The sequence below is a fragment of the Pezoporus occidentalis genome, unplaced genomic scaffold (genome assembly GCF_034315485.1).
Source record: "Pezoporus occidentalis ecotype Australia unplaced genomic scaffold, CSIRO_AGI_Poc_V1 ctg12, whole genome shotgun sequence".
NCBI classification, from domain to species: domain Eukaryota; kingdom Metazoa; phylum Chordata; class Aves; order Psittaciformes; family Psittacidae; genus Pezoporus; species Pezoporus occidentalis.
In genome coordinates, this window is record NW_026912994.1 from 5,344,125 (window position 1) to 5,358,594 (window position 14,470).

General features: G+C 37.5%; 2 protein-coding genes across 8 annotated transcripts in view; both read left to right on the top strand.

The window, feature by feature from the left end:
* ZNF148 (zinc finger protein 148) overlaps positions 1–9,286 on the top strand; it is a 43,834-nt gene extending 34,548 nt beyond the window's left edge. For all 7 annotated transcript variants that reach the window (XM_062606892.1, XM_062606923.1, XM_062606921.1 and 4 more), the window contains one exon: positions 203–9,286. In XM_062606892.1, coding sequence (XP_062462876.1) covers positions 203–1,795 — 1,593 coding nt within the window. In that variant the 3' untranslated portion in view covers positions 1,796–9,286. The remainder of the gene's footprint in view (positions 1–202) is intronic.
* A 778-nt stretch (positions 9,287–10,064) lies between these two features.
* Positions 10,065–14,470, top strand: part of SLC12A8 (solute carrier family 12 member 8) — a 59,388-nt gene continuing 54,982 nt past the window's right edge. Inside the window, exon 1 of the mRNA XM_062606969.1 lies at positions 10,065–11,612. The gene's annotated coding sequence lies outside the window, so the exon portion shown is untranslated. The remainder of the gene's footprint in view (positions 11,613–14,470) is intronic.

Here is a 14,470-nt window from a genome sequence, read left to right on the forward strand (position 1 = left end):
GTGGTCCTGATGCACAGGTGGAGCAGAGTCACAACTGTCTGCTTAATTATTGATTACATACCATTTTTTGACACTTTATTAGAAATCAGGAAAGTGGATGAATTATCAAGTAAATTAGTTAGAATGAAAGGTTTCTTTTTGGCAATATATTTTACAAAAATTATAATAATTATAAATAATAAAATAAAATAATCTTTTGCAGTATTTCTCCAGGACTGATCGTGTGCTGAAACATAAACGTATGTGCCATGAAAACCGCGACAAGAAACCGAACAGAAGTGCCACCAAAGTTGGCTTCTTGCCATCAGAGGAAGATTCTGGTTTCTCTACGCCTATGAAAGACAGCTCCTTGCCAAAGAAGAAAAGGCAGAAAACAGAGAAAACAAAATCTGGGGATAAGGAAAGTGCAGATAAATTGGAACAGAAGAAGGACAAAAATGACTATTTGCCGTTGTACTCTTCTAGTACTAAAGTAAAAGATGAATATATGGTAGCGGAATATGCTGTCGAGATGCCACATTCTTCGGTCAGTGGAACGCACTTAGAAGAAGCAAACTCTGGAGAAATACACCCACCTAAACTTGTTCTCAAAAAGGTTAACAGCAAGAGGAGTCTGAAACAGCCACTTGAGCAAAGTCAAACCATTTCACCCTTATCTACATATGAAGACAACAAGGTTTCAAAGTATGCCTTTGATCTTGTGGATAAGCAAAGTTTACTGGACTCTGAAGGTAATGCTGACATTGATCAAGTTGACACATTACAGGAAGGACCCAGTAAGCCTGTACACAGCAGCACTAATTATGATGATGCAATGCAGTTTTTAAAGAAAAAGAGATATCTACAAGCAGCTAGTAATAACAGTAGAGAATATGCCTTGAATGTAAGTACCATAGCATCTCAACCTTCAGTAACGCAGGCGGCTGTGGCCAGCGTCATTGATGAAACTGCTACAGCCTCAATATTAGACACACAGGCACTGAATGTTGAAATTAAAGGTAACCATGACAAAAATGTCATTCCAGATGAGGTACTGCAGACTCTGCTAGATCATTATTCACACAAGGCTAATGGACAACATGAGATATCTTTCAGTGTGGCTGACACTGAGGTGACTTCCAGTATATCAATCAATTCTTCTGAAGTATCTGAGGTCACCCAATCTGAGACTGTTGGGACAAGCTCTCAAGCTTCCTCATCAGATAAAGCTAGTATGTTACAAGAATATTCAAAGTTTTTACAACAAGCTTTGGACAGAACTAGCCAAAATGATGCCTATTTGAACAACCCAAGCCTTAATTTTGTGACTGATAACCAGACTCTTACAACCCAGCCAGCATTTCCTTCCATGGAGAAGGTCTACACATCTATACCTGTCAATAGCTTTCGATCGGGAATGAACTCTCCATTAAGAACAACTCCAGACAAGTCTCATTTTGGACTAATTGTTGGTGATTCGCAGCACCCTTTTCCCTTTTCAGGTGATGAGGCAAATCATTCTTCTTCCTCCTCTACACAGGACTTCTTGGATCAAGTAACTTCTCAGAAGAAAGCAGAGGCACAGCCTGTTCATCAAGCATATCAGATTAGCTCGTTTGAGCAGCCCTTTAGAGCTCAGTACCATGGGACAAGAGCTGGAATATCATCTCAGTTTAGCACTGCCAATGGACAGGTGAACCTTCGGGGACCAGGGACAAGTGCTGATTTCCCAGAATTTCCCTTGGTGAATGTAAACGATAGCAGAGCTGGGATGACTTCTTCACCTGATGCCACAACAGGCCAGACTTTTGGCTGAGAAACCTTTGTAAATAATACTGGCACTTTAGAACACATTTGTCAAAAGGGGGTTGCTCTGTGTAAAATGGAGTTCTGTACAGCTTTTAAGAGCTCTGTGTTAAAACTAAGCTGATATTAGCAAGACCAATAACTGCTTCCTTTTTTTTCTTTTTTTTCTTTTTTTTCTTTATCTTGTTAGTCAGCAGTTGTTGAACTGCCTGATGTTGGTGCCCTTATCAAAAGCAGTTTATTATTCACTTGTTTGAATCTAGAAAATATTTTACCTTCTATGAAATTTTAAATAAACGAAATCCCCAGGTAAGACTTTCCCCCATGATTGTTTCCTTACTGGTTTCCTTCTATGCTTCGGGAGGACAGTTTATTGTCTGACACTATTCATATTGTCATTTCTAAGCTTGTCAGCATAGTCATTGCTCTTCAGCAGGGAATCAACATGTACTGAACACACAGAATAAACAATAAGATTCAAAGGCAGGCAAATACGGCTTTAAAAGATGGCATTTTCTAAAGAAAGAATCGTTTGCCCATCTCTCTCAAAAATAATTATAGACCATGTGCCCTTTTATTTATGCTTTGCATTACCTTGAGTTGGTTTGGAGGAAAAATTGATTTTTGGTAGACTACTGTTTAAAAGTCTGATTAATTTAAAATATTTTAAACACTTTTTTTAAAGCAAAATGCCTAATTGCTAAAGCCTTTACTTCATTCCTGAAGTAATGTGTATTTCTTTGTACAGCCGAATCTAGATGTAACTTTTTAATGACTTTTTCATACACAGATACCAAGATTCTGAAGTTTTAGTTAAAATACTCTGTAGCTGACATTCCCAATTGCGTAATGCTTACACAAATTGTGTATTCCAGGATTTAAAAGCTTAATTGTACCTTACCCTACATACTCATAATGGTTAACATAGAGCACTTAGTCAACTTCATAGTTCTAATTTCTCAAAAAAATAAAACCATTTTTAGGTTTGATATGGTTGCATCATTTTCATCTCATACAGTAATTCTTTTCAGTATACCTGAGATTGGGTACACTTAGCTTCCGTAAAAAAAATTTTAATTCTCTTTCTAGAATTTTGACAATTGAGATAATTAAATTTATTGAAGTACCCCCTGAAAGCTGAAGAAGTGGGCATTCAATTCAAATTCCCTACCTTTTTAGTGTTTGCTTAGTGAAAGTCATTACAGTTTTACCAGCCAGAACCGCTGAATAATGCTAGTGAACAGGATTTCTTTTTCCAGCATAGGCAAGTGATCAGAACTTTTCATTGCATTTCACCGTATAAATAAACTACCAAGTTTATCCCTGTACCATGAATATGTTTATTTGAATAGTACTTTGTCTTGAAGTATACAGTATGGTACGATAAGTAGTTATGTGTGCATTTTTAAGGTGGTAATATTTGAGTAGCATAACTATTGTATAGTTTAAGTTAACAAGTTACAGATTTTGAACTGTATGTTCATTTTTTTGCACCTTCCCTAAAGGGACACTGTCTGGTAGTTTAAGGCAGTTTAAGCCTAATTTAGGCTGATTAACCAGGGAAAAACACACACACATGTATATATATATATATATAGGTATGTATGTATATGGTGGTTGTGTTTCTTTTTTAAATAGGATTGCATACATCCTTTTATAGCACTATTGCTAGGTGGTATCTCTCAGATGAAGCCATCAGCTAGGAGAAAAGACTGCGTCTCAAGGGGCTAAAATACATCCTTCTTTTAAGAAAGGACTTTAGAAGATCATACAGCAGTTCCCACCTCTTCCCAAAGCAGTAGCAGTATTTTTCTTAATTTCATTACTAGGAAGCTGATCCATCTCTTTTCCCTAATGGTAGCACTGTTTAAGTGCTTCCTTCACCTGGTACAGTTGAGGGAGAAAGTATGTTTATTATCCATTGCTTGCTTCTTATACTGACAAGAAATACAATTTATGTAAACTTCTTAATACTTTTGTATAACAAAGCAGGTTCTGTTTTGATTCATTGATCCTGTGTATAATATAGGAAGGTGTTTCAGCATGCCATGACTTGCCAGTAATTTTGTCCGAGTATTTGGCCCTGAGTTATGAAGAATGAGCATCAAGGGAGAAAAGTAAATTTCTCATGGATTATTGATGATATGTGTAAAGAAATTTCTTTAAAGGATATTTTAAAACTGGTTCATGTCTCTCTGTTTTTCTTCCTTTATGGTCAGTTTGGTTTTTTGACTTTCCATTCTGTGTTGCACAGACACAATACATCTGGCCCCAATATCCCTGGAAGCCACCTCTTGTAATGCATGTTTCGTTTTCAGTGTTTCATTTACATGACATCCTAGCCTGTGCTGCCTGAGTAATACTGTGTTGGCGTCATTGTTCTAATGACCTGTTGCTGCAAGTAGATGGCCATTAATAATAGTATTTGTTAAATACAACAAGCAGCAAAAGCTAAAAAAAAAAAAAAAAAAAATAGCTAGATGATTACTGCACTTCTCTGGCCCCATAGGAAGGTCAGAGGAACAAAACTTCCTTCTCCCTGAGGAGATTGACTCAGCTTTATTTTCAAAAGTTACTACATTGATAGTATGCTGTGAGAAAGTGACTTGAGGAGTAGGAAGGAGTAGTTCTCACTCCATGCCATATTCAGACTTGGGAGTTACTTCTGGGGTGTGTGAGGGAACAAGCGCTCTTGGCTTCCAAGAGTTGAAGGAACTTGCTCAGAACAAAGTGGCACTCACCTGGGGAACAGTTATTCTTTATGTCGCAGCTTATTCTCTAGCCTGCTGCTGAGCCATTACAGCTCTACTCCGTGCCTTAGGATAGGTGTTGAAGTCCCTGTCTACCCCAAAGGGACTGTCTTATAGGATTCTTCCACGTGTACAATTAAAGCGGTGGTGCGAGTAGTTAATCCACTGATACTTGAAGCTTTCTGTACTGCAGGAGATAGCCAACTGTATACAGCAATGATTTCCCAAGCATATGCCCTCTTACTATGAAATAAGTGTATATGTAGTTCTGGGAGGTTTAACTATGTAGGAAGTTTTTGCTTGTTAATAATCACATTACTTAGTAACATTTTCCACTGCTGATGTTTTGCTGTTTTTAATCTGCTACAGAGTCACACTCTTCATTTTGATCTGGTCTGTGCGCATTTTTGTTAGTTTTCCGTTTGTATCTCGGAAAAAGCAACTTTGTTTTTCTGTTCTTTTCATAGACTGATACTGTTCAGTCAGTCCGCATAAAGCTGGGGTGAGCATTTATATTCCACAGATCTAACAGCAAACGCTCTTACTTAAAGGTCATGCAAGCACTGAGAGTGTGTGTGTGTTTGTGTGTGTGTAAGGTGGAATTTTTTGGGGATATCTCCTAGTGATAGAGCAATGATGATTTTAAAAAGGAGGAAATTGATTACATTTATTACCAAACTATATGTGCAGTACATATATATACACACACACATATTAATAGACCATATTTTGGTCCTAAATTACTTGACAGTGTCCCTTTTAGCATGAACCCATTGATATGTTTTACCATTAATATAACAGACAATGAAGGAATTGTAATGGTATGCTAATAGGCAATTACATTTTCTTCATTTGATTTGAGAATGAATTAATCATAAATTACAAGGTTTGGGGAGGAGGATTAACCATATGTGTTACTGTATGTTGGTTTACGAATATCAACCTAAACAATTTAAATTGGATGATAAAAGAACTGTGTTTATGATCTTGTGTCTCCTAGTGTTGTGTTTAGGAAAATGGTGTTTCAAGAAGAAAATAGGACAAGAAAGTATTCATGTGAAATGACACTTGTATTATTTTTAGATTATACTTGTCAATTTTTTGGATGATGGGAGCTTTTCATTGTTAATTGAGAAGTACAGTAAAATCTTGCTAATTCGCTGACCGCTAATCAGAGCCTCCATTAGGTTTATACATCCCCAATGATCTCTTCCCCACCTCTCTGCAATAGTCTAAAAAGTACTGTAGTGAGGTCTGATATTAGAAATACTGTATGACTTCACCCAAGTATACTACAGAATTTATACAAGTATACTGGGAGGTAGAAGAAGTATTGAAAACTAAATTACAGTTGTCAAAATAAATGAACAAAGTACATTTTATGATGTGACATCCTTGCTTTCATTGCCTGCTTCTTCACTATTTTCAGAATTATCATTTGTAAAGGGTTTCTAAGCCATTGCTGCAAATTATTGGGGTTCTACTGTAACTTTTGGAGTTTATTCTAAAGCATACATGTTCTCCTATGAAAAATTTCCACCTGGACAGATACATTATATAACATGCTTGTTCAGAATATTTTTACAGTATTTGTATCATATGTAGTAACTATTTGAAATGAACCAGAATATTTGGATGAATTCATTCTGAATTTTGCAGCATTGGACTACTTTATGTATGTATATTTGCTAACTGAATTTTCTTGGCTTTGAGAGCTTTGATTTTTTTTATTCTCTGTTTGCTTGTTTTAATACCATTACAACTCAGAGGGAAAAACCTAATACTCCTGGGAATCCGTTTGAAAATTTTAACGGGCAGAAATATGTTTATGCAACTCGGTACCAGTCCACATGTGAACTTTCAAATTACATGGTTGGTACTGAAGCAAACAAATAACGTTACAGTTTCCTAGTGTTATTTTTTTTACTAAAATGAAGCCTTGTAACTTTGAAAGTTCATTCAACTTACAGTAATGCATGTTTATGTTAGGCATGTAATGCATTTAGCTAAAACTCACTTTGCAAAGGACAAGTACTAGGAAAGTATTACTGCTAATGGAAAGATGTCTTTAAGTTAAAATTTAAATTTTTGTCCAGTTTTAATTTGCTTTGTGTCAGGGCAATAAATTTATAGTCGCTTTTGCTCTACTTGGCATATAAAACCTTGTTTCCTTTATAAAATTACATCTTCTGGTAGGAAACACAAACTGAGGCAAGAAAACATTTCTAAGAGTTGTTTCTTGCTTTCCTTAATCCAATGGATGGAAAGGTAATATTGTGTAAACAACATTATTTTATTTTTTTATGCAATATCATGCTGTAAATATGATTTATCAAATAAGGATGTACCTATGATTGAATCTTTGATTCTGCACAGCTAGAGTTTATATATAAATATAAATGTGTCTTGACAATCAAGGACTTATGTCAGTCTTCCTTTTTGACGTTTCTTATTGTTATGCATTCCATTTGTTCGACTTGAGTATTTGTATTGTCTGTAAAGTATGTAATGTTTTTATAGCTTGTTTAAAAACAAAACAAAAAAGCCTGTAAATACCTACGAACTGATCACAGTACCGCTCTGTTAGAAGGCATATGATGATGTACTGGTTGTAAGCAATAATACACAACAGTGCTAACTTTACAAGTAGCATGAGGATAAGTTCCAAAAATACCTTTGGGAGTTAATAGCCTTGTTTGAATTAATGAATATTCTTAATCATTTTTTTTATAAATAAATTCAGATGTCCTCCTGCTGGAGTATATAACATTGTTTACACAGCACAATTTCAGTCACATAGGGGACAGTCTTTAGATCTGTGGCTTCATCTGTACACACTTTGAGTAAGAAATGAATGGCTTGTCTGCACTTCTGCAAGCTGAGGAAGACTGCAAAAGTTGAATAGCTGTGTCTCTAAAGGATGAGAGATACTATTCTGCTTCTGTGCCGATTCCTGACAATTCCTCCGCTTAAATCTGGAGCCTTTAAGTCCCGGTACTGAACTGATGAGACTTTGGCCTCCAGTAGAAAGGAGTAGTTCTCTTCTTATGTGATATGCAGATAAACAGTTAACTTACAAGTCACCTCTTCGTTTGAGTTGCGTATTTTTCAAATTACAAGCTATGAGATGGGTATATTCCAATAAATAATCTATATGTTGAACTTATAGTTTGAATTGAATAGATAACAGAATGTACAGAGCAGCATAACTATCTGAACAGTCATCACTGCTTTAGAACCCCCTACCCCCAATTTATAAATGTATATGACCTACATTTTATAGACAAAAAAATGTTTTTAAATGCTAGTCATTTATATAATATGTGCTTTGAAGGATTTGCTAGTCCACTTCTGTCACTTTTAGTACACTGGTATCTTTTATATGTAATGTATGCTTTTTATTATTATTATTATTATTGTAGTAAAGCATTTCAGTAGGAGGAATTTTACAACAGTATGAGGGGTTGAAATTTTCATTGTCAGAAATGAATTATACTGGACTTTGTGTAGTCTTGTCTTTTTTTTTAGTGCTGTCTGGCAAGGAACTTGGTATTCAGTAAAGCAAGTGACCTCGTTTTATTTTGAAGGCATACTATGTAGTGCTGAATTGGATCTGGAAATTGATGAAGACAGAGAAATTAGTACAAAATCTAGAGTACAGAAGAAATTGTATTATGAAAACCTGATGATATATATAGTGGAACACTATTACAGTGCATTTCCTATATAATGTTATTTTCCAGAAGTCCATATGCCTTCTTTGTATTTCAATTAATAAAAAAAAAAATGCATACAGATAAAATTAGGATAATAGGTTTATTTCAATGATTGTACAGTATTTCTTTATCCTACAACATCTTTTCCGTCCTTTTATTATCAAAGACTGTAGCCTCAATTCCATCAGTAAAAGTTTGTATATAGGTGAGAGATGGTTTTGTAGGAACCTGAAAAGTATGAATTTGTATATTTCTTATGTTCCTGACAGAAATCAGTATGTGAGTGTTTCTTTATTCCTGTGAAATGAGGAATTTCCTGATGGAGAGAGAGAGAGTGTGTGTGTGTTTGTGTGTCTGTGTGTGTGTAGATACATGAAAGATGTTTGGGTCTCAAGGCAAAAATGATCCAAGTATAAAAGGATTTAATGTAGCTCAGTGTGACTTGCATTTAATTTTAAAAGAAACATTTAAATTTCATAATTCAAAAAAGACAAAAATAGTTTTGCAGGAAACAAAACTATTTGGATAGCAGGCTTGACCAAATGAATTTTGGTTAAACTTGATATATTTTAAATGATTCTATTTCTGCCTTTATTTCTGCCCTAAAAGCAACGTAAAATATTTTGGGAGTTACTCTTCCTGTTCGTTTGACTGTGAGTGTAATTTATATCATGGTTTACAAAATGTGGCATGAAGGATTGGATTGTTTTATCTGTATAATGCAATGAAAGATTGCTTTTTTCTTTTTTTTTTTTTAACATAATCATGGTGAATGGTATTGTATTCTTAGGATTGGTTTATTCATTAAGTGTCTTAATGAGTTTCATCACTTTTGACATTATTGTTTTCTTATGGTTAACTTAGTTTTGGGGGGTTTATAATACCTTTCTCTGTATTGTGATACTAAGGGAAGTTATGGTTTTGCTTTATTTTTAATTAAACTAATAGTTTGGTAATTTATATTTGCAAATGATGCATTTTAAATGTGGTCACTTGCTGTTTGAAAAATAAAAATATAGAATACTGTTTTATGAATAGACTTAGCAGTATTTTTCATGTTAGATCATTTCAAATCTGCTTTCTCAAGGAGAAAGATGAAGGCATGTAAAGATACGTACCATTGTGCAAGAACTGATTAAATGAAATATTTAAATACTTGTTTCGAGACATACAAAACTGACTGGATTTTCTTGCCATTTTGGATCTCCTGGCCTCCTTTCCTAATGGAAGACTTTAATTTTAATCTGGGTCATTTTAGAAGATTGCACTGGAATCACTTTAATAGAAACACCTAGTATTAGACCAGCTTTCTTCTTGTGATTCTTGTTTGCACTAGAGAGAATTTATTCAGTGCCAGCAATTCTTCATGTAAATGAGAATCGGGACTTTGTTTTAATCTCAGTTGTGAGAAAGGTGAACTTGATTATTCAAGTTTTCAAGACTGTTTGGTAGCAATATGCCATGTGTGTACTACATCATTTTGTAGTGTGTGTTGTATACAGAGTATTGGTTACTTAGATTTTTCTATCATTGCAGCAAATATTTAAAAGATAATGAAGATTACAGCATGCATGCACTTACAAAACCAGAAATGTGCATTAATTACTGATAATTTAGTTTTCTCACCTTCATTCATGTGTTAAAGGCATTTATTCCCCTGATTCTTTGGGTAAAGTCCCTACTGAGAAAGGCTTGACTTTTGTGAAATGCTTGGCTCTGTTGATTTTACTTTGTGTAAGAACAATGGCTTTAAACTGAGAGAGGGTAGGTTTAGATTAGATATAAGGAAGAAGTGTGAGGGTGTGAGACACTAGAAAAGGTTGCCCAGAGAAGCTGTGGCTTCCCCATCCTTGGCAGTGTTCAAGGCCAGGCTGGACGGGGCTTTGAGCAACCTGGTCTAGAGGAAGGTGTCCCTGCTCATGGCAGGGGGATTGGAGCTGGATGATCTTTAAGGTCCTTTCCAACCCAAACCATTCTATGATTCTATGAAAATGTTAAAAGTTGCACAATAGCTTCTAAAGAGAAAAAAATCTAGTGACATCTCTGTTAAAGACTTGAGCCATGATCACATGAGCACTGTAGAAAGAGCAGTGTGGCTCTAGATGCCAGTGTCTGCCCACCTGGTGGGTACAGCCTCAGTCCTGGAGCCCACAGAGTCACTACCTACGCATTCTTTACCAGCCCTCCTCTGGGCAGCAGTGGGTGCATGAGAGGAGCTTTGCATCTGGCCTCAGCCTAACCCCTCCTGAGGTTGTTTAACCCACTTGATTGGAGTTGCACAGTAGCAGAGAAAGGCCATTCAAGAGATTTGCTCTAGTGCCTTGCCCAGGGGCAGCAGCATTAGCCGGGATGGCCACAACTGATTAAATCAGCATAGACAGGTCTGAAATTTGCCTTAGGAATGCTGTCCTTACCCAGTCCCTCTCAGCTGTGTGAGGCCACAGGTGTTGCTGTTCCATAAAGCTTTCACATACTTCTGAAGTGTCAACACAGTAACTTGGTATGACTTTGTTTCAATATTACTCCAGTGTGCATGTTTTGGGATTGTTTTTTAATATAGAGTGGCAGGAATGTGGGATGGTATGTTAACATGCAGTTGATAGTGTAACTACTTTTAATGGTTTCAGGTTTAATAGTCTTAAACTGCGGGAGAATTTTGCAATATGCCTAAGCAAGCAGTGTCTGTGTACTTGGCCACCCTGTCTGTCTTTATCTTTGTTACATCCATTTACGTTAGTTATATTGATTTTTATTTGTTTCAATTATGCAGTAGAAATAGGAAATCAAAACTGACAGTTTCTGCTTATTGACTTTCATAATTAAGATTGTCAAATAGTAAAGTGATACTGAAAATAATTCAATATTTTGATGTTAAAAAGAATTGCCAGAACCTACATTTTGTGTTGAGTGAGTGAGAAAAACAGTCCATGAGCTTAGCTTTATTTCTGTGCTAGGAGAAGGAAACAGTTTCTATAAAAATGACTCATTATTTAGAGGGCCGAAAAAATTTCTCTCTCTTCTCACTCTTTCTCTCTGAAATTAGTATTTTTCTTACACTGCACAGGAGAAACTATTTTGTAGTTCCAGGACAGGCAGCAGTGTGTGTAAGTAGGGAGAGATTTGGAGGTGGGGTTGGTTTAAGGAGGTAGTCTGGCAGAGTGTCCAACTTGTTGTTTATCTTCTGCACAGTACTTGCCAAATCAATGGAAGAGAGTTTCCTATCGAATATTGTTTGCTTTTTTGTCTGCTTTAGTTTTCAAGATACGGTGTTTAAAGAAGAGAGCCTTACCAATGGAACAGGGGGTTAAAATGGAGTCCATGTGTCCTGTCAGAAGCCAGCAGCGCTGCCCTAGTCATTCAGGTAAGTTGTCTCCACCGCAGCATTCTTCCTCTTTTACATCAGGGCTGGTCTTCAGGTTCGTAACATCCCTACTCCAGCATCTGCTCCAGCATCTACCCTAGCTTTTGAATTTCAGAGGAAGTCAAAAGCATGTATGTACAAGTCACTGGATTTGGTGAGGTTCCACGGTAAAATGTGTGTATGTGTGTGTGCATCTTGCAGTCCAGTCAACTATATCACTTTTTGCAGAGTCAGCAGCTGTGCACATCATGCAAGAAGCGTGGGATCCAGTTCCTCCTTATTTGTGCTTGCTTCTGGATGTTTGCTGGGTGTACAAGTAACTCGTGGTTTTTCAATTTGGAGTCCATCTCCCTGGGCAGCTCTACCTGTCTTACACAGGAGAGCCATGCTGCTGCGTGATCATTGTATGCTGCTGCCTTCTGGTGGCAAAGTGGCTTGGCTTTTCTTTGGCCAGTGGCTGCACCTATCAAGCCTCTCAGCTAGGAATGTATCTAGTCCCAAACCAAGCTTTGTGGTGGTATCTTCTGACATAGGTCAGTGCATTGGCAGTAACTTGTCCATAGCTGCCTAGAGAGGTAATATAGCTGAGCTGGCTTAGCTATGGAAATGTAAGCTTTGTCACTGAACATGTTAGTTTTCACTTTTATTTACATATAATAGTCTCACAGTCAGATGTGATCATTAGTGCCATTTCAGAGAGGCAGAAGTAGCAGAGCTCATATAACTGCTGTTAAATCTAAATCACTAGCCTGGCCTAAGTGAAACCAAGGGGATACCATTATTTTAGCAGTGTAATGTATGAAAAAAAAAATGATGTGTTTTAATATGAATAATGCCTGTTCAGAATGTATAATTTTTATACTCTGAACGCTCTTGAGGAGCAGCCCGCCCTTAATCAGCCTGTCTTGTCACAAGATAAACTGAGTCACAAGAGATGATAAAGCAATGAGTACAAGTGTTGGGAGTATGCTCAGGGCAGTTGCAAGGTAATCTTGACCATGCAGTGATCTGTAAGAACAAAACAAGAGGATGTAATCAGAAGCTAAAAGGATGACTTGTTTGTTTTCTCTCATCTTGTGTTTACTTCAGTTTGTCTTGCCAGTTCCTGAAATCATCTTTGTTATAAAGCTAATTACAGACAGCTCAGAACAGCTGAAGAAAGTTGCAGCTTGGAAGGACAGATAGGCAAGTGCAAAGATACCAGTGTGCCACAGCGATCTTTTCCTCCAAACTGGAACTCAGAAAGGAGGATCGTCTTTAAGACAGCATTTGTTAGCTTAAAGGAAGTCCTCAAATGCAAGTGAATGGGATGACTGGTCCCCTAGTTGGAACGTGTAGCTAGAGTGGTGGGTGTTGCACCTACTTGGAAATGCACCACAAGGATAGTATAAGGTCCCATGTCAGACCTTACAGTATAAGGTTTACCCACGCTGGGTATGGGTATGTGCTTTGGCAGCATTGGCTCCCAAACAGGGTGTTCTTGTTGCCTGTAAGTCCATTTTAAGGCATTGAAGCAAGACTGTTGTTTGTGGTGATGCTCAGGTACTGTATCAGTAACAAATGTTCCCATGCGCTGAACAAAATCAGGTAAAAATGCATTTTAAAAGCAGAGCATTTTACAGTTTACAACTATGAGCAAGCATGAATAGAAAAAGGCTGGCTCTTCATTTAATCTAGGAATATACTCCTTATGTGAAATAGCCTATTTTACTGTTGATCTAGGGTCCATCTGTTGATTATTAAGTGATGTGATTAGCTAAATGGTGTAGTTTGTTCACAGCCTGTGCTGCGTGTGGACATGGGAATCAGTTTGCAAGTTGCTGTGTTTGTGAGAGCCCACCTGGAGTACTGTGTTCAGCTCTGGGGCCCCCAACACAAGAGCGAGACCAGAGGAGGGCCACGAAAATGCTCAGAGGGCTGCAGCACCTCTCCTATGGAGACAGGCTGAGAGAGTTTGGCTTGTTCAGCCTGGAGAACCGAAAGCTCCGAGGAGACCTTAGAACGCCGTTCCCTAAAGGGGTGCTACAAGAAACCTGGAAAAGACATTTTACAAAGGCGTGTAGTGAGAGGACAAGGGGGAATGGGTTTAAAGTAACAGTGGGTCAATTTAGCTTAGACATTCGGAAGAAGTTCTTTATTGTGAGGGTGGTGAGACAGTCACAGGCTGCCCCGGGAAGTTTTGGATGTCCCATTCCTGGAAGTGGATGGCGCTTTGAGCAACCTGGTCTAGTGAAAGGTGTCCCTGCCTATGGCAGGGGATTGGAATTAGACAATCTTTAAAGTCCCTTCCCATTCTATGATTCTGTCTCTGGGAACTGAAGACAATGGTGATGAGGTATGTGATAATTAACATCCATTCTCCTAAGAATCAATCCTCTCCACATTTCACAGGATGGTTCAGACCTGTGGATGTTTCAAGTTCACTTCTTTTGTTGACTGACCTCTGAGCTGGTATTTTCCATTTCTCGGCTCCGCATTTTATGTATTTGACAACTCTGTATTGTTCCTTACTTGTTTTATCCCATGTAACATTTTTTCCCCTCCTTCACTCTCTTAAATCTGCCCTCTAGACCAATTTCCACTGAATACCATAGAATGTCAAACGTCTTCTCAGATCACAGTCCAGGATGTCTGATGCTTGGGTCTGCCAGGTTTTGGATGCTCCATCTATTAGTGCCAGGACCTATATAACCAGAAGGAAAGGATTCCTGCTGGTCTGTGGAACTCACAGCATTCATTGCTAGCCCTGAAGCCACCAAGGGATTGGACTTTGGAAAAACCATTTTAGCTTCTAGTTGTGTCCTCCCCCTGCTTTTTCCACAGTAGAGCTAAGGTGCTCAGCATGAGGAGAGCCCTTT